The 24,283-nt window shown below is 56.3% G+C and overlaps 1 protein-coding gene across 1 annotated transcript in view; it reads left to right on the forward strand.

Annotated features, from left to right (window-relative positions):
- The window catches only part of COL27A1 (collagen type XXVII alpha 1 chain), a 1,169,012-nt gene that overhangs the window by 250,114 nt on the left and 894,615 nt on the right, over nucleotides 1-24,283 (forward strand). The window contains exon 5 of the mRNA XM_069236924.1: nucleotides 1,399-1,452. Coding sequence (XP_069093025.1) covers nucleotides 1,399-1,452 — 54 coding nt within the window. The remainder of the gene's footprint in view (nucleotides 1-1,398; nucleotides 1,453-24,283) is intronic.

The following is a 24,283-nucleotide window of genomic DNA, read 5'->3' on the forward strand; positions in this document are numbered from 1 at the left end:
TGCACACCTGACCCCCCCACTGGTCAGAAGGTACAGCGGGCACTGCTCACCTGACCCCTCCAGGATCCAGAGCGCAGAGCAGGCACTGCACACCTGACCCCTCCAGGATCCAGAGCTCAGAGCAGGCACTGCACACCTGACCCCTCCAGGATCCAGAGCTCAGAGCAGGCACTGCACACCTGACCCCTCCAGAATCCAGAGCTCAGAGCAGGCACTGCACACCTGACCCCCCCACTGGTCAGAGGGTACAGTGGGCACTGCTCACCTGACCCCTCCAGGATCCAGAGGGTACAGCGGGCACTGCACACCTGACCCCCCCACTGGTCAGAAGGTACAGCGGGCACTGCTCACCTGACCCCTCCAGGATCCAGAGCGCAGAGCAGGCACTGCACACCTGACCCCTCCAGGATCCAGAGCTCAGAGCAGGCACTGCACACCTGACCCCTCCAGGATCCAGAGCTCAGAGCAGGCACTGCACACCTGACCCCTCCAGAATCCAGAGCTCAGAGCAGGCACTGCACACCTGACCCCCCACTGGTCAGAGGGTACAGCGGGCACTGCTCACCTGACCCCTCCAGGATCCAGAGGGTACAGCGGGCACTGCACACCTGACCCCCCCACTGGTCAGAAGGTACAGCGGGCACTGCTCACCTGACCCCTCCAGGATCCAGAGCGCAGAGCAGGCACTGCACACCTGACCCCTCCAGAATCCAGAGCTCAGAGCAGGCACTGCACACCTGACCCCTCCAGGATCCAGAGCACAGAGCAGGCACTGCACACCTGACCCCTCCAGGATCCAGAGCTCAGAGCAGGCACTGCACACCTGACCCCTCCAGAATCCAGAGCTCAGAGCAGGCACTGCACACCTGACCCCCCACTGGTCAGAGGGTACAGCGGGCACTGCTCACCTGACCCCTCCAGGATCCAGAGGGTACAGCGGGCACTGCACACCTGACCCCCCCACTGGTCAGAAGGTACAGCGGGCACTGCTCACCTGACCCCTCCAGGATCCAGAGCGCAGAGCAGGCACTGCACACCTGACCCCTCCAGGATCCAGAGCTCAGAGCAGGCACTGCACACCTGACCCCCCCACGCGTCAGAGGGTACAGCGGGCACTGCTCACCTGACCCCTCCATGCTCCAGAGGGCACACAGGGAGTCTCACATCTGTCACAGCTTGGAGTCACCCTGACACCAGGGGGCAGGCACTTCCACGCCTGGCACTGCTCTGCGCCAGGGCGCTTAACTCGCGCTACATAATGCAAACACTGTGGACACGAGTTGGCTTTTATCAACCTGTGACGTCAATGCTTGATCTTTGAAATTAAAATGTCTCTCCAGTAGACTAATAATATGATTGTTGATATTAACCGTGAATTTTGTTTTTCCATCTTTTTAGGGCACCCCTGGTCCCCACGGAAACCCTGGGCGTCCTGGACCTCCTGGCCCCAAGGTAAGCAGAGGGTTGTGAGGGTTCTGGGCGCGTGAGAGTGCGGACCCATGCGTACTGGGGGTCTGGGGGTCCCTGTGCCCCCTTTCCTCACTGCAGCGCCTCCTGCCAAAAAGAGCTTCTCAGGCGCTGCAGACGTGGTGTGGGATAGTCTGGGTCTGGGTCGGTGGTCGGTGTGTCCCCATGTGTAAGAAATTAGGGCTATTGATTAAAGGGGGTGCAAACCCCACTTGGGCAACAACCACAGTCCCTGTCAGGGTGAACCACAGAAGTTACTAAATTAACCTGTGCTTTACCCGCTGGTCGCTTGGCGCAAAGGCGGGCAGGGGTGTGCACAGTGCTTATGCAGGACACAACCAGTAATAAACAGAAAACACAGGAAAACTCCCACCGATGTGGAAAAATGGAGTAAATTGAGTCATTACAATGAGCCCAAAATGACAAAAATCCCATTTGTAGAACTGGATAAATGCAATTTTAAAGGTTTAAGTAAAAATAGTAGTGCCCAGAAGCAGATAGCGCCAACTGTGGGTATCTGGTCGCTCTAGACAGGGATAAAGTCAGAAGTTCAGGCCAATCAGGACGCAGTGCGGGTCCGAGACAGGGACCAGATTAGTCTGACTGAAAACATTACCTTTTCAAAGTCTGGCGCACAGAGGTCAAAACTTCAGGTTTTCACAGGTGGAGCTCATCTGATGCCAGCCAAGTGCCCAAGAGCTGGAGAGGTACTTCTGAGCTCAGGAACTGAGGCCAGCAGTGCTCCGCAGGTCACGGCAGGGCCACTTTCAGCAGCTCCGCTGGGCTGCTGCAGGGAGGCCTCTGGGGCGTGTGGTGTCTCTGTGGCTTAAAACAGGAGGTCAGCCAACTGACCGGAGTCACTCTGGTATCCTACCATAAAGCAGCAAGGCAGGGCAGTCCCCTGAGGGTACGAGGCAGGCCTCGGGCAGCAAGGCAGTCCTCTGGGGGTACGAGGCAGGCCTCAGGCAGCACGGCAGTCCTCTGGGGGTACGAGGCAGGCCTCAGGTAGCAGGGCAGTCCTCTGGGGGTACGAGGCAGGCCTCAGGTAGCAGGGCAGTCCTCTGGGGGTATGAGGCAGGCCTCAGGCAGCAGGGCAGTCCTCTGAGGGTACGAGACAGGCCTCAGGCAGCACGGCAGTCCCCTGAGGGTACGAGGCAGGCCTCAGGCAGCAGGGCAGTCCCCTGAGGGTACAAGGCAGGCCTCGGGCAGCAAGGCAGTCCTCTGGGGGTACGAGGCAGGCCTCAGGCAGCACGGCAGTCCTCTGGGGGTACGAGGCAGGCCTCAGGCAGCAGGGCAGTCCCCTGAGGGTATGAGGCAGGCCTCGGGCAGCAAGGCAGTCCTCTGGGGGTACGAGGCAGGCCTCAGGTAGCAGGGCAGTCCTCTGGGGGTACGAGGCAGGCCTCAGGCAGCAGGGCAGTCCTCTGGGGATACGAGGCAGGCCTCAGGCAGCAGGGCAGTCTTATGAGGGGATGAGACAGGCCTCAGGCAGCAGCGCAGTCCTCTGGGGGTACGAGGCAGGCCTCAGGCAGCAGTCCTCTGGAGGCACGGGGCAGGCCTCAGGTAGCAGGGCAGTCCTCTGAGGATGCGATGCAGGCCTCAGGTAGCAGGGCAGTCCTCTGGGGGTACGAGGCAGGCCTCCGGCAGCAGGGCAGTCCTCCCAGGATGCGAGGCAGGCCTCAGGCAGCAGGGCAGTCCTCTGGGGGTACGAGGCAGGCCTCAGGCAGCAGGGCAGTCTTATGAGGGGATGAGACAGGTCTCAGGCAGCAGCGCAGTCCTCTGGGGGTACGAGGCAGGCCTCAGGCAGCAGTCCTCTGGGGGTACGAGGCAGGCCTCAGGTAGCAGGGCAGTCCTCTGAGGATGCGAGGCAGGCCTCAGGTAGCAGGGCAGTCCTCTGGGGGTATGAGGCAGGTCTCAGGCAGCAGGGCAGTCCCCTGAGGGTACGAGGCAGGCCTCAGGCAGCAGGGCAGTTCTCTGGGGGTACGAGGCAGGCCTCAGGCAGCAGTCCTCTGGGGCTACGAGGCAGGCCTCAGGCAGCAGGGCAGTCCTCTGAGGGTACGAGGCAGGCCTCAGGCAGCAGGGCAGTCCTCTGGGGGTATGAGGCAGGCCTCAGGCAGCAGGGCAGTCCTCTGAGGGTACGAGGCAGGCCTCGGGCATCAAGGCAGTCCTCTGGGGGTACGAGGCAGGCCTCAGGCAGCAGGGCAGTCCTCTGGGGGTACGAGGCAGGCCTCAGGCAGCAGGGCAGTCCTCTGGGGATACGAGGCAGGCCTCAGGCAGCAGGGCAGTCTTATGAGGGGATGAGACAGGCCTCAGGCAGCAGCGCAGTCCTCTGGGGGTACGAGGCAGGCCTCAGGCAGCAGTCCTCTGGAGGCACGGGGCAGGCCTCAGGTAGCAGGGCAGTCCTCTGAGGATGCGATGCAGGCCTCAGGTAGCAGGGCAGTCCTCTGGGGGTGCGAGGCAGGCCTCCGGCAGCAGGGCAGTCCTCCCAGGATGCGAGGCAGGCCTCAGGCAGCAGGGCAGTCCTCTGGGGGTACGAGGCAGGCCTCAGGCAGCAGGGCAGTCTTATGAGGGGATGAGACAGGTCTCAGGCAGCAGCGCAGTCCTCTGGGGGTACGAGGCAGGCCTCAGGCAGCAGTCCTCTGGGGGTACGAGGCAGGCCTCAGGTAGCAGGGCAGTCCTCTGAGGATGCGAGGCAGGCCTCAGGTAGCAGGGCAGTCCTCTGGGGGTATGAGGCAGGTCTCAGGCAGCAGGGCAGTCCCCTGAGGGTACGAGGCAGGCCTCAGGCAGCAGGGCAGTTCTCTGGGGGTACGAGGCAGGCCTCAGGCAGCAGGGCAGTCCTCTGGGGGTACGAGGCAGGCCTCAGGCAGCAGTCCTCTGGGGGTACGAGGCAGGCCTCAGGTAGCAGGGCAGTCCTCTGAGGATGCGAGGCAGGCCTCAGGTAGCAGGGCAGTCCTCTGAGGGTACAGGGCAGTCTTCAACCAGAAGGGCAGCCCTCTGGTAGTACCAGGGCAGTCTTCAACCAGAAGGGCAGCCCTCTGGTAGTACCAGGGCAGTCTTCAACCAGAAGGGCAGCCCTCTGGTAGTACCAGGGCAGTCCTCTGAGGGTACGAGGCAGGGCCTTAGGCAGCAGGGCAGTCCTCTGGTAGTAGCAGGGCAGTCCTTTGAGGTACAAAACAGGCCTCGAGGAGCAGGGCACTCCTCTAGAGACTACAAGGCAGTTCTCCTGGGAGTCCTCCACAGGTCCAGCAGTGAACTGGTGAGTGACTCAGGAGGTCCAATGTTTATATCTGGTGCCACCCTTTGAAGTGGCGGAAACTTCAAGTCCACCCTCGCATCTAGTTCTGGAAAGATTTTTCCTTCCCCTTTTTCCCCTGCCCAAGGTCCAAGAGATCTATAGTGACAAAGGTTGGTGGCAAGTTCCTTATGTGTGTGCTGTAGACAGCCTTTGAACTGCTCTAGCCCGCCCTTCCTGGAAGGTGGCCTCCTTCCGGCTAACCCAGGCCTACTTGGTCACTGTCTGGCCCCAACACACATTCCCGACTGGGGAGCAATTAAAAGGCCCAGGACACTGGAAACTCCTGGAGGGACTCAGAAGGTGCCAGAAGTGCCAATTTCAAAATTACAATCTACATTTTGACTTTAAAATTAAGGAGGAGGATTTTCAATTATCCTTTGAGTCCAAATATAACCTTTCTACTTGCTCCCAGTCAAACTTTAGTGCTTATTAAATGTAATAAGCTGACCCAATGTTTTCCTATGGGAGAGGTAGGCCTACGGTAGTAAACACAAATGAAGGAAGTTTCCACTGCCAGGACACGTAAAACTTGAAAGCCCATGTCTTACTATTTACATATAATGCACCATGCTGTATGGGCTGTGTAGGGTGGCTTATATGTAATTAAAAAAAGGTTTAGGCCTGGCAAAAGGTTTATTTCGCCAGGTCTAATTAAATGTGCATAACTGTAGTACAGGCTGCAATGGTAGGCCTGAGACATATTTTAAAAGGCTGCAATGATAGGTGCTGCACGCAAGTGGCATTTAGGTTATAGGCCCTAGGTACCCGTGGCACTGTATATGAGGGGCTTACAAGTAAATTTAATTTAGCAATCAGGTGTTAGCAAATTGTACCATGTGCTAGGGGCAGCACAAGCACTTTAGCAGTGGTTAGCAGTGGTAAAGTGCACAGAGTCCTAGAGCTCACAAAAAACGGGTTCAGAAAACAGAAGGGGTAAAGGCAAAAGGCTTGGGTTGGTCAGTGTCTCACCCAGTGCAGCAGTGGTTGGTCAGTGTCTATGTATCTCATTCAGTAAAGCCAGTGTTGACAAGTGTTGCATTGCGTGTTTGTCAATGTCTCACGGGCTGAAGCGTGGACAGTTGATCAGTGTATAAGCCTATACATTGGTCACTGACTTACCCTGGATGTTGCCTCTTTTGATTTAGCAGATGCTAACACGTTTCTCTGTTTGTGTTTTTGCCTGTGTCATAACCAGAGCAGTGGGTGTTGGTCAGTATCATGTCCAGTGCAGTGGGGGTTGGTTAATGTCTCACCCAGTGCAGCGTTTATTAGTCAGTGTTTCACATTCTACAGCAGGTGCTGTCCATGCCTCACTCCACGTGTGTCTCACCCCTGGTGCGTGTTGGTAGTGCCTCACTCCATCTGTGTCTCACCCCTGGTGCATGTTGTCAGTGTCTCAATCCACGTGTGTTCATCTGTATATCACTCAGTCTGTTGGCCAGTGCCACAGTCGGTGCAGTGAGGCTGGTGAATGTCTCACTTGGTGTGTTTGTTGGTGTCTCACCTAGTGTAGTGGGGTCTGGCCATTATCTCACCCAGTGCAGTGGTTGTTAGTCAGTGTCTCTCTGACTACTGATTATGTTGGTCAGAGTCTCACCTGGTACAGTGGGTCAGTGTCTCTGTAGGACGCTGGCTCAGTTTATGGGGTACACCTATGGTGCAGCCCCGATACTGAGTCCAGGGAACCCTTAGTGATAGTGAACTGGTGTCCAGATAGCGAAGGCTCCCTAGGGGCAGCTGAGGCGAGCAGCGGAAGCTTATCCAGGAGGAATGTAAAGCACTTGCAATACCACAGTAGTCAGTCAGTAACTCACTCACGAGAAAGAACCACACAAGTGCTGCAAAAATAAAGGACATTTTATTACAGCACTACTACTAGACTTGCATTGGTGCATCTCCCTGTGGAGATATCTACACATAATATGTACACAAGATAACCAGCAGAAATAGCATAAAATGTACGGGCCCTATGGGGGGGGGGTCAAACCATATGCTATGGGAGTGGAATGTGAACTAGTGACTCCAGCCAAGGTAAGTGTGGTAGTTAGCTGGGGGCAGTTAGGAACACCAGAGGTGAGTACAGTAAGTGCCCCCAGCAACCAAGAGTAAGTTAGTTACCCACTCCGTTGTCCCATAGGTACACACAGAGAGTAGTGGTTGGAGTTTGTGGATTTCAGGACCCTTCTTAGTGGACCCCGAGGAAACCAGCAGACAGGAGGATGGATGGAGAGGGCCCCCACACCAGGATACCCAGAAGACAGGAGTACCTACTCCAGGGACCCAGATGCAGAGGGAAGAAGGGGCTCTCTCTGAAGACTGTGGATGCCTCGGATTTTCCATCTGCAGTCATGACCCGTGGACCAGGCTGTTGGAACCCAGGGATAGTTTCCAGATGTGGAAGACCTATAAAGGAAGGGGATAGAGTCCAGCACCCTTGTAGGTGCCCAGGTGGTAGAGGTTTGTAGGAAAGTACCCTCTTTCTTGGCATGGTTACCCCCATTTTCTGCCTGTTGTCAGTGTGTTTGACTGCGTTCACAGGGATCCTGCTCACCAGGGCAATGGGGTACAAGGCGATGACCATGGGCTGCAGCATGTATTATGCCACCCATGGGGAGCCCATGCAAAGTGTTCTGCAGGCCTACCGTTGCAACCTGCGTGAAAGGGTGCATGCACCCTTTCTCACTACAGTTCACTGCACCAGGTCACGGTAAGTCACCCCTATGGCAGGCCCTCCTAGCCCAGAGGGCAGGGTACAGGTACCTGTGTATGAAGGCACCCCTGCAGTAGCAGAGGTGCCCCTATGAACTTCAGTGCCATTTTCATGGACTTTGTGAGTGGGAGGGCACAATTTTATGCGTGTACTGGACATAGGTCTCTACCTATGTCCAGCTACATAATGGTAACTCCAAACCTAGGCATGTTTGTGATCAAACATGTCAGAATCATACCCCAATAATGTTGCCGGTATTTAAAGTATGACTCCATGCACTCCGGGGGCTCCTTAGAGGACCCCCAGCATTGCTCCTACCAGCCTTCTAGGGTTTTCTGGGCAGCCCAAGCTGCTGCCACCCCTCAGACAGGTTTCTGCCCTCCTGCTGCTTGAACAGCTCAAGCCCAGGAAGGCAGAGCAAAGGATTTTCTTTGGAAGAGGGGTGTTACACCCTTTCCCTTTGGAAATAGGTGTTACAAGCCTCTGGTATGCTTTGAAGGGCACATTTGGTGCCCTCTGTGCATAAACCAGTATGCACCGGTTCATGCTCTGGCATGAAACTGGACAGTGGAAAGGGGAATGACCACTCCCCTGTCCATCACCACTCCAGGGGTGGTGCCCAGAGCTCCTCCAGAGGGTCCCTGGATTCTGCTATCTTGGATTTAAGGTTGTCAGGGACCTCTGGGAGCATCTGAGTGGCTAGGTCAGGCAGGTGACGTCAGACCTCCCCCCCCGATAGGTGGTCACCTGGCTAGGTGACCAATCCACCTTTCAGGGCTACTTAGGGTCTCTCTCTTGGATGGGTCCTCAGATTTGTCTTGGAAGATTCTAGCAGGACTCCTCTACAACCTTACTTCGACTTCTGGAACTGCAACTGGACCCTTCAGGAACCGACAATCTGCATCCTCGACAAAGACTCTGCTTGCAACATTGTTTCCATGGCTCCTTCCAGCTTCTGCAACATTTCCTCAGATGAGCATCCTCTCAGGGTGGCAAGTCTTCAGTCTGCATGAGAATTAGTCACTCCCCTACATCTGCAGGCACCAACTGCAACAATGACCTGCTGTGTGGATTTCCCCCCATCCTGAGCTGCATGGATCCTGCATCACATGTGGTGGTCCGGAGTAGTCCTCTTGGTCCTCTCTGCCAGCTGTCCATCTTTGGTGGAGGTAAGCCCTTGCCTTCCCATGCAGGACAGTACCCCGTGCACTGCGTCTCTTGCAGATGCCAAGGCTTGTTTGTATCTCCTCCAAGGGTAGCCCCAGCACTCCTTCCTGCAATGCACAGCCCTCTGCGTGCTTCTCCTGTGGTGTGGGACCCTTCTCCAGTAATGCTGCGTGGGCTCCTCTGTGATTCCTGGTTCTGCATCCAGTGGGTCTCCTGTGGGGGCTGCCTCTTCTTCTGTGGACCCTCTGCCTTGCTGAGGGCGACCCTAGGACTCCACACATGGGTTGAGTCCTCCTGGGCCTTGCTGGTCCCCTGCAGCTCCACTTTTGCTTCACTGCGACTTCTGCCTTCACCAAGGCATGTTAGTGGCTTTTCCATTCCACTGACCGACAGCAATCATCCATCTGGCGTGGGACGTCGACTGAATCCTCCAGGAACTCTTCACCTGCTCCACGTCTGCATTCCTGACCGTCTTCGTCTTACCCTCAACCAACTCCTGCATCCACAGCTGGGTGAGTAGTGGCTCCTGCCCCCACCGGTCTCTTCTGTGACTTCTGGACTTGGTCCCCTTCTTCCACAGGTCTTCCTCTCCAGGAATCCTCTGCTGGTTTCTTGCAGTCTTCTCCGAGTGTTGCATTTTCTTCTTTTCCCTCCTTTTGGGTGGTTTGGGGAAAATCTAGTAATTTACTCCTTTCCTCCTGGTCGCTAGGGGGGCACTGTGGTACTTACATTTGGTGTTTCCTAGTACCCTCAGCTCCCCTCTACACATTCCACTTACCTAGGTGAGGGTCTTACATTCACTTTTCATTTTTTTAGTATATGGTTTGGGCTCCCCCCAGGGTCACTATTGGTTATTGCTATTTGCACTGTTTTCTATCACTTTTTAGGCCTATTTCTGATTAATAGTGTACATATCTAGGGGGTTATTCTAACTTTAGAGGAGTGTTAATCCGTCCCAAAAGTGACGGTAAAGTGACGGATATACCACCAGCCGTATTACGAGTTCCATAGGATATAATGGACTCGTAATACGGCTGGTGGTAAATCCGTCACTTTTCCGTCACTTTTGGGACGGATTAACACCTCCTCCAAAGTTAGAATAACCCCCCTAGTGTGTTACTTACCTCCTAGTGGAGGGTTGCCTCTCTTGTACTTTTTGGTAATTGTGACACTAGAATAAAGTACACTGAGTATTTTCTTTCACGTGGGTGAGTGCTGTGTGACTACAGTGGTATTGCATGAGCTTTGCATGCCTCCTAGATCAGCCTTGGCTGCTCATCCACAGCTACCTCTAAACAGCCTGGCTTCTAGACACTGACTGTACTTCACTAAGAGGGGATACCTGGGCCTGGTATATGGTGTAAGTACCTTAGGTACCCAGCACACACTAGGCTAGCTTCCTAAAAGGTGGCAGAGAATTCCTTGTAGAGTCTTGCTTGAATCTGAGGGCTCACAGGCGAGGGAACCCTTAAGTAACCCTAAAAGGGGGTTGGTCCCTCTCTGCAGTGACCCACCTAACAGAGGGGGTCAGAGACATCACCTACCTGGCCTAACCAGACGGATGCTCCCACGGGCCTCTGCACATCTTATTTCCAGGATGGCAGAATCAATTGGCCACCTGGCAGAGCTCTGTGCATCTCCCTAGGGGAGGAGGTGGATAGGGGGTGGTCACTCTCCTGTCCTTCGTTTACCTTCACGCCAGAGCAGGAACTAGGGGTTCCTGAACTGAGGCAAACCAGATTATGCAAGGAGAGCACCAAATATGCCCTTCAAAGCAGTTTGGTGGCACTGAGAGGCCCCCCCACCTGTCCTTAGATACCCAATGCACAGGGAGAGGTGGTGACACCTCTCCCTCGCAGAAAATCCTTTGTTCTCCTTCTCCAGTCTGCACCAGACTCATCAGCAGGAGGGCAAAGCAGTGTCTGGGGTCAGCAGCAGTGTGGGATAGCAGCGAGACCCTGTCAGACTGCACAGGTAGAACTGGGGGATCCTCTAAGGAACCCCCAGAGTACATGGTTTCATGCTACTAACACTGGAATCAGTGTAGTTGCATGATTCCAAAATGTTTGATAGCAAACATGCCTTGGTTCAGAGAAGCCATTATGTAGTTGGACCACTACATACCTTAAGATGGCCCCCGCACTTACAGAGTCAAGGAATTGGCCTGGGGTTTGTAGGGGTACCCTGCTCATGCAGGGGCACCCTCGCACTTGGGGACACGCACCCTGCCCTTGGGCTGAAGGTCCTACCGGGGGGGGGTGACTTATAATGTTTAAGTGCAGTGGTCAGGTTTGGCAGTGAAAGGGCGCATGCACCATTTCACGCAGGCTACAATGGGAGGCATGTAGTCACAGTTTGCATGGGCCTCCATGGGTGGCATAATACATGTTGCAGCCCATGGGGGACCCATGGTGTACCAATGCCCTGGGTACCTAGGTACCATATACTAGGGGCTTACATGGGGGCACAATAATGCCAATTGTGGGTGTAAGAAGTTGCCAACAACTAAATTTAGGGGAGAGAGCACAGTTTCTGGGGTCCTAGTTAGCAGGATAGCAGTGAACTACAGTTCAAACACACTGACATCAGGCAAAAAGTGGGAGTAACTATGCCAGGAAGATGGCACTTTCCTACAGTCTCACCCAGTGCAGTACAAGTTGCACAGTGCTTCTCCACATGCACTAGATGTTGGTCAGTGTCTCACCCAGCGCTGTAGATGTTGGTCAGTGTCTTTTCACTTGTGGTAGATGTTGGTCATGTCTCTCTACGTGCAGTAGCTGTCAGTCAGTGTATCACCCAGTACAGTAGATGTCGGTTAGTGTCTCTCTACGTGCAGTAGATGTCGGTCAGTGTCTCTACCGGTGTGGTAGATGTTAGCCAGTGTCTCTTCAAGTGCATTAGATGTTGGTCAGTGTCTCACCTGGTGCAGTAGATGTTGGTCATTGTCTCTCCACTTGCAGGAGATGTTGGTCATTGTCTCAACCGGTGCAGTACAAGTTGGTCAGTGTCTATTCACATGCAGTAGATGTTGTCAGTGTCTCACCCAGTGCAGTAGATGTTGGTCAGTGTCTCTTCACATGCAGTAGATGTCGGTCAGTGTCTCTCCACGTGCAGTAGATGTCGGTCAGTGTCTCTCCACGTGCAGTAGATGTCGGTCAGTGTCTCTCCACATGCAGTAGATGTCGGTCAGTGTCTCAACCTGTGTGGTAGATGTTAGCCAGTGTCTCTTCAAGTGCAGTAGATGTTGGTCAGTGTTTCATCTGGTGCAGTAGGTGTTGATCATTGTCTCTCCGTGTGCAGTAGATGTCGGTCAGTGTCTCTCCACGTGCAGTAGATGTTGGTCAGTGTCTTACCCAGTGCAGTAGCTGTTGGTCAGTGTTTCTCCACGTGCAGTAGATGTCGTTCAGTGTCTCTCCACGTGCAGTAGATCTCGGTCAGTGTCTCACCCAGTGCAGTAGATGTTGGTCAGTGTCTCTCCACGTGCAGTGGATCTCGGTCAGTGTCTCACCCAGTGCAGTAGATGTCGGTCAGTGTCTCACCCACGTGCAGTAGATGTCGGTCAGTGTCTCATCCACTGCAGTAGATATCAGTCAGTGTCTCTCCACGTGCAGTAGATGTTGGTCAGTGTCTCTCCACATGCAGTGGCTCTCGGTCAGTGTCCCACCCAGTGCAGTAGATGTCGGTCAGTGTCTCACTCAGTGCAGTAGATTTTGGTCAGTGTCTTACCTGGTGCAGTAGATGTTAGTCAGTATCACTTCACGTGTAGTAGATGTTGGTCAGTGTCTCTCCACATGCAGTAGAGGTCGGTCAGTGCCTCACCTGGTGCAGTAGATGTCGGTCAGTGTCTCACCCAGTGCAGTAGATGTTGGTCAGTGTCTCTCCACATGCAGTAGAGGTCGGTCAGTGCCTCACCTGGTGCAGTAGATGTCGGTCAGTGTCTCTCCACGTGCAGTGGATCTCGGTCAGCGTCTCACCCAGTGCAGTAGATGTTGGACTGTGTCTCTCCACGTGCAGTAGATGTCGGTCAGTGTCTCTCCACGTGCAGTAGATGTCGGTCAGTGTCTCTCCACGTGCAGTCGATGTTGGTCAGTGTCTCTCCACGTGCAGTGGATCTCGGTCAGTGTCTCACCCAGTGCAGTAGATGTCGGTCAGTGTCTCACCCACGTGCAGTAGATGTCGGTCAGTGTCTCATCCACTGCAGTAGATATCAGTCAGTGTCTCTCCACGTGCAGTAGATGTTGGTCAGTGTCTCTCCACATGCAGTGGCTCTCGGTCAGTGTCCCACCCAGTGCAGTAGATGTCGGTCAGTGTCTCACTCAGTGCAGTAGATTTTGGTCAGTGTCTTACCTGGTGCAGTAGATGTTAGTCAGTATCACTTCACGTGTAGTAGATGTTGGTCAGTGTCTCTCCACATGCAGTAGAGGTCGGTCAGTGCCTCACCTGGTGCAGTAGATGTCGGTCAGTGTCTCACCCAGTGCAGTAGATGTTGGTCAGTGTCTCTCCACATGCAGTAGAGGTCGGTCAGTGCCTCACCTGGTGCAGTAGATGTCGGTCAGTGTCTCTCCACGTGCAGTGGATCTCGGTCAGCGTCTCACCCAGTGCAGTAGATGTTGGACTGTGTCTCTCCACGTGCAGTAGATGTCGGCCAGTGTCTCTCCACGTGCAGTAGATGTCGGTCAGTGTCTCTCCACGTGCAGTCGATGTTGGTCAGTGTCTCTCCACGTGCAGTAGGTGTCGATAAGTGTCTCATCCAGTGCAGTAGATGTCGGTCAGTGTCTCTCCGTGTGCAGTAGATGTCGGTCAGTGTCTCTCCTCATGCAGTACATGTTGGTCAGTGTCTCACCCAGTGCAGTAGATGTTGGTCAGTGTCTCACCCAGTGCAGTAGATGTTGGTCAGTGTCTCTCCACATGCAGTAGAGGTCGGTCAGTGCCTCACCTGGTGCAGTAGATGTCGGTCAGTGTCTCTCCACGTGCAGTGGATCTCGGTCAGTGTCTCACCCAGTGCAGTAGGTGTTGGTCAGTGTCTAACCCACTGTAGTACGTGTCGGTCAGTGTCTCACCCAGTGCAGTAGGTGTCGGTCAGTGTCTCAACCAGTGCAGTAGATGTCGGTCAGCGTCTCGTGCAGTAGATGTTGGACAGTGTCTCTCCACGTGCAGTAGATGTCGGTCAGTGTCTCTCCACGTGCAGTAGATGTCGGTCAGTGTCTCTCCACGTGCAGTCGATGTTGGTCAGTGTCTCTCCACGTGCAGTAGGTGTCGATAAGTGTCTCATCCAGTGCAGTAGATGTCGGTCAGTGTCTCTCCGTGTGCAGTAGATGTCGGTCAGTGTCTCTCCTCATGCAGTACATGTTGGTCAGTGTCTCACCCAGTGCAGTAGATGTTGGTCAGTGTCTCACCCAGTGCAGTAGATGTTGGTCAGTGTCTCTCCACATGCAGTAGAGGTCGGTCAGTGCCTCACCTGGTGCAGTAGATGTCGGTCAGTGTCTCTCCACGTGCAGTGGATCTCGGTCAGTGTCTCACCCAGTGCAGTAGGTGTTCGTCAGTGTCTAACCCACTGTAGTAGGTGTCGGTCAGTGTCTCACCCAGTGCAGTAGATGTCGGTCAGCGTCTCACCCAGTGCAGTAGATGTTAGACAGTGTCTCTCCACGTGCAGTAGATGTTGGACAGTGTCTCTCCACGTGCAGTAGATGTCGGTCAGTGTCTCTCCACGTGCAGTAGATGTCGGTCAGTGTCTCTCCACGTGCAGTAGGTGTCGATAAGTGTCTCATCCAGTGCAGTAGATGTCGGTCAGTGTCTCTCGTTGTGCAGTAGATGTCGGTCAGTGTCTCTCTTCATGCAGTACATGTTGGTCAGTGTCTCACCCAGTGCAGTAGATGTTGGTCAGTGTCTCACCCAGTGCAGTAGATGTTGGTCAGTGTCTCTCCACATGCAGTAGAGGTCGGTCAGTGCCTCACCTGGTGCAGTAGATGTCGGTCAGTGGATCTCAGTCAGTGTCTCACCCAGTGCAGTAGGTGTTGGTCAGTGTCTAACCCACTGTAGTAGGTGTTGGTCAGTGTCTCACCCAGTGCAGTAGATGTCGGTCAGCGTTTCACCCAGTGCAGTAGATGTCGGTCAGTGTCTCTCCACGTGCAGTAGATGTCGGTCAGTGTCTCTCCACGTGCAGTCGATGTTGGTCAGTGTCTCTCCACGTGCAGTAGTTGTTGATAAGTGTCTCATCCAGTGCAGTAGATGTCGGTCAGTGTCTCTCCGTGTGCAGTAGATGTCGGTCAGTGTCTCTCCTCATGCAGTACATGTTGGTCAGTGTCTCACCCAGTGCAGTAGATGTTGGTCAGTGTCTCACCCAGTGCAGTAGATGTTGGTCAGTGTCTCTCCACATGCAGTAGAGGTCGGTCAGTGCCTCACCTGGTGCAGTAGATGTCGGTCAGTGTCTCTCCACGTGCAGTGGATCTCGGTCAGTGTCTCACCCAGTGCAGTAGGTGTTGGTCAGTGTCTAACCCACTGTAGTAGGTGTCGGTCAGTGTCTCACCCAGTGCAGTAGGTGTCGGTCAGTGTCTCACCCAGTGCAGTAGATGTCAGTCAGCGTCTCACCCAGTGCAGTAGATGTTGGACAGTGTCTCTCCACGTGCAGTAGATGTCGGTCAGTGTCTCTCCACATGCAGTAGATGTCGGTCAGTGTCTCTCCACGTGCAGTCGATGTTGGTCAGTGTCTCTCCACGTGCAGTAGGTGTCGATAAGTGTCTCATCCAGTGCAGTAGATGTCGGTCAGTGTCTCTCCGTGTGCAGTAGATGTCGGTCAGTGTCTCTCCTCATGCAGTACATGTTGGTCAGTGTCTCACCCAGTGCAGTAGATGTTGGTCAGTGTCTCACCCAGTGCAGTAGATGTTGGTCAGTGTCTCTCCACATGCAGTAGAGGTCGGTCAGTGCCTCACCTGGTGCAGTAGATGTCGGTCAGTGTCTCTCCACGTGCAGTGGATCTCGGTCAGTGTCTCACCCAGTGCAGTAGGTGTTCGTCAGTGTCTAACCCACTGTAGTAGGTGTCGGTCAGTGTCTCACCCAGTGCAGTAGATGTCGGTCATTGTTTCACCCAGTGCAGTAGATGTCGGTCAGTGTCTCTCCACGTGCAGTGGATGTCGGTCAATGTCGCTCCACGTGCAGTGGATCTCGGTCAGTGTCTCACCCAGTGCAGTAGGTGTTCGTCAGTGTCTAACCCACTGTAGTAGGTGTCGGTCAGTGTCTCACCCAGTGCAGTAAATGTCGGTCAGCGTCTCACCCAGTGCAGTAGATGTTGGACAGTGTCTCTCCACGTGCAGTAGATGTTGGACAGTGTCTCTCCACGTGCAGTAGATCACAGTCGGTGTCTCACCCAGTGCATTAGATGTTGGTCAGTGTCTCTCCACGTGCAGTGGATGTCGGTCAGTGTCGCTCCACGTGCAGTGGATCTCGGTCAGTGTCTCACCTAGTGCAGTAGGTGTCAGTCATTGTCTCGCCCAGTGCAGTAGGTGTTGGTCCCTCAGCTCAGGGAGTGCAGTGTCCCCCTGTATGCCACCACTGCACAGATATCCCAGAAGGCTGTGCGCCGGAGCCCTCCCCGCCTGTCCCAGATGAGACAGCTGTGTGCGTGAGCCGGAAGTGGCACACATGGAGCCAGGCACTTCAAAGAGGGAGACATGTGTGTCCTCCAGGGTGGAAGCCCCTCTTTCCGCAGAATTGTCAGAAGGGAAGTCCCGGACCCAGGGCTCGGATGCAGCCCGGTGCCAGGAGGACAGTCCTTGGGGTGGAGGTTATGTGGAGAGGGCCACGTGTGACCCTCCTGCTCTGAAGGGAGGGCCTGTCCTGAGGGTCTCTCCCGTTCACCTGTGTCCCAGTGACGACGGTGCTCTGCATGCTGGAGGCCAGCAGTGTTCAGGCCACTGCCCTCACCTCTCATGAGGTTATCTGCTGTAGAGGTCAGCAGAGGTCACAGGGAGTGACCCCCCCCCAGCGCATATCCACCCCAGGAGAGCGCACTGCCGGGGGAGCAGCACAAACCACAAGGGGTCCCCCACTAGCCATAGTCCCCCCACTAGCCATAGTCCCTATCCACTCCAGGAGAGCGCACTGCCGGGGGAGCAGCACAAACCACAAGGGGTCCCCCCACTAGCCATAGTCCCTATCCACCCCAGGAGAGCGCACTGCCGGGGCCAGCAGCACAGACCATAAGGGGTCCCCCCACTAGCCATATGTCCCCCCACTAGCCATAGTCCCTATCTACCCCAGGAGAACGCACTGCCGGGGCCAGCAGCACAGACCATAAGGGGTCCCCCACTAGCCATAGTCCCCCCACTAGCCATAGTCCCTATCCACCCCAGGAGAGCGCACTGCCGGGCGAGCAGCACAGACCACAAGGGGTCCCCCCACTAGCCATAGTCCCTATCCACCCCAGGAGAGCGCACTGCCGGGGCCAGCAGCACAGACCACAAGGGGTCCCCCCACTAGCCATATGTCCCCCCACTAGCCATAGTCCCTATCTACCCCAGGAGAGCGCACTGCCGGGGGAGCAGCACAAACCACAAGGGGTCCCCCACTAGCCATATGTCCCCCCACTAGCCATAGTCCCTATCTACCCCAGGAGAGCGCACTGCCGGGGCCAGCAGCACAGACCATAAGGGGTCCCCCCACTAGCCATAGTCCCTATCCACCCCAGGAGAGCGCACTGCCGGGCGAGCAGCACAGGCCACAAGGGGTCCCCCCACTAGCCATATGTCCCCCCACTAGCCATAGTCCCTATCTACCCCAGGAGAGCGCACTGCCGGGCGAGCAGCACAGACCATAAGGGTCCCCAAATGTTCCCCTTCTAATTAGACTCCATATCCACAGCACACAGCCTTCCTCCAAACCAGGCCTACAGGCGCCCTACCCACACCCAACAGCACGGATCACAGGGAGTGCACCCCATATCCCAGGCAGCCCCAGCAATCTTCACACCCCATACTGCCAAAGCGTTCGGGTTTCCCCACTCCAAACAACCAGTCGTAATTATAGCCACAGGTATCCAGACCCCGCAGCAGAGTAAAGAGGCCCCCCGGGGGCAGAAACTTGTGTGCGCAGCTCACCTTGTAACTGAAAAATGGTCAAACCCTCGAGAGTCCAGTGCTGTAGCTCCAAGGCTCTCAGGCCACCTTCGGCGGGGTTCGGGGTACAGGACAGGCAGGGGCTGCTGGCATCAACTGCAGGGGTTGAGCCCTGCCAGCGATGCTCAGGTGCCCATCGTTCTATTGCTCGGCAAACTGTGCCATGTGCACACTGTTTAGCAGTGAGGGTGAGCAGTCACAGGCTTCTCAGGGAGGTACCGCGGAGGTGCTCGAGCAGTCACAGGCTTCTCAGGGAGGTACCGCGGAGGTGCTCGAGCAGTCACAGGCTCCTCAGGGTGGTACTATGGGGGTGCTCGAGCAGTCACAGCTTCTCAGGGAGGTACCGCGGAGGTGCTCGAGCAGTCACAGGCTCCTCAGGGTGGTACTATGGGGGTGCTCGAGCAGTCACAGCTTCTCAGGGAGGTACCGCGGAGGTGCTCGAGCAGTCACAGGCTCCTCAGGGAGGTACCGCGGAGGTGCTCGAGCAGTCACAGGCTCCTCAGAGTGGTACCGCGGAGGTGCTCGAGCAGTCACAGGCTCCTCAGGGTGGTACTATGGGGGTGCTCGAGCAGTCACAGCTTCTCAGGGAGGTACCGCGGAGGTGCTCGAGCAGTCACAGGCTCCTCAGGGTGGTACCGCGGAGGTGCTCGAGCAGTCACAGGCTCCTCAGGGTGGTACTATGGGGGTGCTCGAGCAGTCACAGGCTTCTCAGGGAGGTACCGCGGAGGTGCTCGAGCAGTCACAGGCTCCTCAGGGAGGTACCGCGGAGGTGCTCGAGCAGTCACAGGCTCCTCAGGGTGGTACTATGGGGGTGCTCGAGCAGTCACAGCTTCTCAGGGAGGTACCGCGGAGGTGCTCGAGCAGTCACAGGCTCCTCAGGGTGGTACCGCGGAGGTGCTCGAGCAGTCACAGGCTCCTCAGGGTGGTACTATGGGGGTGCTCGAGCAGTCACAGGCTTCTCAGGGAGGTACCGCGGAGGTGCTCGAGCAGTCACAGGCTTCTCAGGGAGGTACCGCGGAGGTGCTCGAGCAGTCACAGGCTCCTCAGGGTGGTACTATGGGGGTGCTCGAGCAGTCACAGCTTCTCAGGGAGGTACCGCGGAGGTGCTCGAGCAGTCACAGGCTCCTCAGGGTGGTACCGCGGAGGTGCTCGAGCAGTCACAGGCTCCTCAGGGTGGTACTATGGGGGTGCTTGAGCAGTCACAGGCTTCTCAGGGAGGTACCGTGGAGGTGCTCGAGCAGTCACAGGCTTCTCAGGGAGGTACCGCGGAGGTGCTCGAGCAGTCACAGGCTCCTCAGGGTGGTACTATGGGGGTGCTCGAGCAGTCACAGCTTCTCAGGGAGGCCTCTCAGGGAGGTACCGTGGAGGTGCTCGAGCAGTCACAGGCTTCTCAGGGAGGTACCGCGGAGGTGCTCGAGCAGTCACAAGCTTCTCAGGGAGGTACCGCGGAGGTGCTTGAGCAGTCACAGGCTTCTCAGGGAGGTACCGCGGAGGTGCTCGAGCAGTCAAAAGCTTCTCAGGGAGGTACCATGGAGGTGCTCGAGCATTCACAGGCTTCTCAGAGAGGCTTCTCAGGGAGGTACCGTGGAGGTGCTCGAGCAGTCACAAGCTTCTCAGGGAGGTACAGCGGAGGTGCTAGAGCAGTCACAAGCTTCTCAGGGAGGTACCGCAGAGGTGCTTGAGCAGTCACAGGTTTCTCAGGGAGGTACCACGGAGGTTCTCGAGCAGTCAAAAGCTTCTCAGGGTGGTACCATGGAGGTGCTTAAACAGTCTCATGCTTCTTGTGGAGGTGCTCGAACAGTCATTAGCTTCTCAGGCAGGTCCCGTGGAGCTGCTCGAGCAGTCACAGGCTTCTGAGGGAGGTACCGCGGAGCTGCTCGAGCAGTCACAGGCTTCTGAGGGAGGTACCATGGAGGTGCTCGAGCAGTCACAGGCTTCTCAGGGAGGTACCATGCAGGTGCTCGAGCAGTCAGAGGCTTCTCAGGGAGGTACCGTGGAGGTGCTCGAGCAGTCACAAGCTTCTCAGGGAGGTACCATGGAGGTGCTCGAGCAGTCACAGCCTTCTCAGGGCGGTACCATGGAGGTGCTCAAGCAGTCACAGGCTTCTCAGGGAGGTACCGCGGAGGTGCTCGAGCAGTCACAGGCTTCTCAGGGAGGTACCGTGGAGGTGCTCGAGCAGTCACGGGCTTCTCAGGGAGGTACCATGCAGGTGCTCGAGCAGTCACAGGCTTCTCAGGGAGGTACCACGGAGGTACTCGAGCAGTCACAAGCTTCTCAGGGAGGTACCATGGAGGTGCTTGAGCAGTCACAGCCTTCTCAGGGAGGTACCGTGGAGGTGCTCGAGCAGTCACAGGCTTCTCAGGGAGGTACCATGGGGGTGCTCGCGCAGTCACAGGCTTCTCAGGAAGGTACCGTGGAGGTGCTCGAGCAGTCACAGGCTCCTCAGGGAGGTACCGCGGAGGTGCTCGAGCAGTCACAGGCTCCTCAGGGTGGTACTATGGGGGTGCTCGCGCAGTCACAGGCTTCTCAGGAAGGTACCGTGGAGGTGCTTAAACAGTCACAGGCTTCTTGTGGAGGTGCTCGAGCAGTCATTAGCTTCTCAGGGAGGTCCCGTGGAGGTGCTCGAGCAGTCATTAGCTTCTCAGGTAGGTACTGTGGAGGTGCTTGAGCAGTCAAAAGCTTCTCAGGAAGGCACCATGAAGGTGCTTAAGCAGTCACACGGTTCTTGAGGAGGTGCTCGAGCAGTCATAGGCTTCTGAGGGAGGTACCGTGGAGGTGCTCGAGCAGTCACAAGCTTCTCAGGGAGGTACCATGGAGGTGCTCGGGCAGTCACAGGCTTCTCAGGGAGGTACCGCGGAGGTGCTTGAGCAGTCACAGCCTTCTCAGGGAGGTACCGTGGAGGTGCTCGAGCAGTCACAGGCTTCTCAGGGAGGTACCATGGGGGTGCTCGCGCAGTCACAGGCTTCTCAGGAAGGTACCGTGGAGGTGCTTAAACAGTCACAGGCTTCTTGTGGAGGTGCTCGAGTAGTCATTAGCTTCTCAGGGAGGTCCCGTGGAGGTGCTCGAGCAGTCATTAGCTTCTCAGGTAGGTACTGTGGAGGTGCTTGAGCAGTCAAAAGCTTCTCAGGAAGGCACCATGAAGGTGCTTAAGCAGTCACACGGTTCTTGAGGAGGTGCTTGAGCAGTCATAGGCTTCTGAGGGAGGTACCGTGGAGGTGCTCGAGCAGTCACAAGCTTCTCAGGGAGGTACCATGGAGGTGCTCGGGCAGTCACAGGCTTCTCAGGGAGGTACCGCGGAGGTGCTCGAGCAGTCACAGGCTTCTCATGGAGGTACCGTGGAGGTGCTCGAGCAGTCACAGGCTTCTCAGGGAGGTACCATGGGGGTGCTCGCGCAGTCACAGGCTTCTCAGGGAGGTACCGCGGAGGTGCTCGAGCAGTCATAGGCTTCTGAGGGAGGTACCGTGGAGGTGCTCGAGCAGTCACAAGCTTCTCAGGGAGGTACCATGGAGGTGCTTGAGCAGTCACAGCCTTCTCAGGGAGGTACCGTGGAGGTGCTCGAGCAGTCACAGGCTTCTCAGGGAGGTACCATGGGGGTGCTCGCGCAGTCACAGGCTTCTCAGGAAGGTACCGTGGAGGTGCTTAAACAGTCACAGGCTTTTTGTGGAGGTGCTCGAGCAGTCATTAGCTTCTCAGGGAGGTCCCGTGGAGTTGCTCGAGCAGTCATTAGCTTCTCAGGTAGGTACTGTGGAGGTGCTTGAGCAGTCAAAAGCTTCTCAGGAAGGCACCATGAAGGTGCTTAAGCAGTCACACGGTTCTTGAGGAGGTGCTTGAGCAGTCATAGGCTTCTGAGGGAGGTACCATGCAGGTGCTCGAGCAGTCACAGGCTTCTCAGGGAGGTACCACGGAGGTGCTCGAGCAGTCACAAGCTTCTCAGGGAGGTACCACGGAGGTGCTCGAGCAGTCACAAGCTTCTCAGGGAGGTACCATGGAGGTGCTTGAGCAGTCACAGCCTTCTCAGGGAGGTACCGTGGAGGTGCTCGAGCAGTCACAGGCTTCTCAGGGAGGTACAATGGGGGTGCTCGCGCAGTCACAGGCTTCTCAGGAAGGTACCGTGGAGGTGCTTAAACAGTCACAGGCTTCTTGTGGAGGTGCTCGAGCAGTCATTAGCTTCTCAGGGAGGTCCCGTGGAGGTGCTCGAGCAGTCATTAGCTTCTCAGGTAGGTACTGTGGAGGTGCTTGAGCAGTCAAAAGCTTCTCAGGAAGGCACCATGAAGGTGCTTAAGCAGTCACACGGTTCTTGAGGAGGTGCTCGAGCAGTCATAGGCTTCTGAGGGAGGTACCGTGGAGGTGCTCGAGCAGTCACAAGCTTCTCAGGGAGGTACCATGGAGGTGCTCGGGCAGTCAGAGGCTTCGCAGGGAGGTACCGCGGAGGTGCTCGAGCAGTCACAGGCTTCTCATGGAGGTACCATGGAGGTGCTCGAGCAGTCAGTGGCTTCTGAGGGAGGTACCGCGGAGGTGCTCGAGCAGTCACAGGCTTCTCAGGGAGGTACCGCGGAGGTGCTCGAGCAGTCACAGGCTTCTCAGGGTGGTACTATGGGGGTGCTCGAGCAGTCACAGGCTTCTCATGGAGGTACCATGGAGGTGCTCGAGCAGTCAGTGGCTTCTGAGGGAGGTACCGCGGAGGTGCTCGAGCAGTCACAGGCTTCTCAGGGAGGTACCATGGAGGTGCTCAAGCAGTCACAGGCTTCTCAGGGAGGTACCGCGGAGGTTCTCGAGCAGTCACAGGCTTCTGAGGGAGGTACCGTGGAGGTGCTCGAGCAGTCACGGGCTTCTCAGGGAGGTACCATGCAGGTGCTCGAGCAGTCACAGGCTTCTCAGGGAGGTACCACGGAGGTGCTCGAGCAGTCACAAGCTTCTCAGGGAGGTACCATGGAGGTGCTTGAGCAGTCACAGCCTTCTCAGGGAGGTACCGTGGAGGTGCTCGAGCAGTCACAGGCTTCTCAGGGAGGTACCATGGGGGTGCTCGCGCAGTCACAGGCTTCTCAGGAAGGTACCGTGGAGGTGCTTAAACAGTCACAGGCTTCTTGTGGAGGTGCTCGAGCAGTCATTAGCTTCTCAGGGAGGTCCCGTGGAGGTGCTCGAGCAGTCATTAGCTTCTCAGGTAGGTACTGTGGAGGTGCTTGAGCAGTCAAAAGCTTCTCAGGAAGGCACCATGAAGGTGCTTAAGCAGTCACACGGTTCTTGAGGAGGTGCTCGAGCAGTCATAGGCTTCTGAGGGAGGTACCGTGGAGGTGCTCGAGCAGTCACAAGCTTCTCAGGGAGGTACCATGGAGGTGCTCGGGCAGTCACAGGCTTCTCAGGGAGGTACCGCGGAGGTGCTCGAGCAGTCACAGGCTTCTCATGGAGGTACCATGGAGGTGCTCGAGCAGTCAGTGGCTTCTGAGGGAGGTACCGCGGAGGTGCTCGAGCAGTCACAGGCTTCTCAGGGAGGTACCGCGGAGGTACTCGAGCAGTCACAGGCTTCTCAGGGAGGTACCGCGGAGGTGCTCGAGCAGTCACAAGCTTCTGAGGGAGGTTCCATGGAGGTGCTCGAGCAGTCACAGGCTTCTCAGGGTGGTACTATGGGGGTGCTCGAGCAGTCACAGCTTCTCAGGGAGGTACCATGGAGGTGCTCGAGCAGTCACAGGCTTCGCAGGGAGGTACCGCGGAGGTGCTCGAGCAGTCACAGGCTTCTCAGGGAGGTACCGCGGAGGTGCTCGAGCAGTCACAAGCTTCTGAGGGAGATACCATGGAGGTGCTCGAGCAGTCAGTGGCTTCTGAGGGAGGTACCATGGAGGTGCTTGAGCAGTCACAGCCTTCTCAGGGAGGTACCGCGGAGGTGCTCGAGCAGTCACAGGCTTCTCATGGAGGTACCATGGAGGAGCTCGAGCAGTCACAAGCTTCTGAGGGAGGTACCATGGAGGTGCTCGAGCAGTCAGTTTTTTCTGAGGGTGGTACCGTGGAGGTGCTTGAGTTCAGCACTCAACAGTCAGTCATCAGGCAGACTGATCTTAATGTGCAGCCCAGTGCTCGTCTTTACGCGAAAGAAAGTATCTTAGCCACACCATTGCTCTAAATACCACAGGATTAAATTATTTCACAAGTTTCTCTCTTTCAGTGAAAAGCCACTGGAGGGGCTACGGCCCACGCCCTCTACCCCCAGATCATGGCCGCCAGCTCTGGAATTCCCTCCTGGTGAGCTCAGGAGTAGTGTGAATCAGGCTCGGTTCTAGGTGGCAGAGGCGAGTGCACTTCCTGGGATCTGTACCACTTGAGGAGGCCTCTCGGCTGCTTTGTGCTGGGTGTGGCCCCTGTGATCCTGGGGCATCGGAGCCAGGCATGGGGCACACCTGCCCAGACTCGGCCAGACGTGGTACTATGCCGGAGCGGCGACTTCCATGAGGCAATGCAGCCCCCCCTGCCTGAAACAGATCTGGCCTACAGCTCAGGTAGTAACCCTCGACTTCCGATGATGTCCCCTCACCTCGGGGAGACTGA

This window comes from Pleurodeles waltl, chromosome 6 (genome assembly GCF_031143425.1).
Source record: "Pleurodeles waltl isolate 20211129_DDA chromosome 6, aPleWal1.hap1.20221129, whole genome shotgun sequence".
Lineage (NCBI taxonomy): Eukaryota > Metazoa > Chordata > Amphibia > Caudata > Salamandridae > Pleurodeles > Pleurodeles waltl.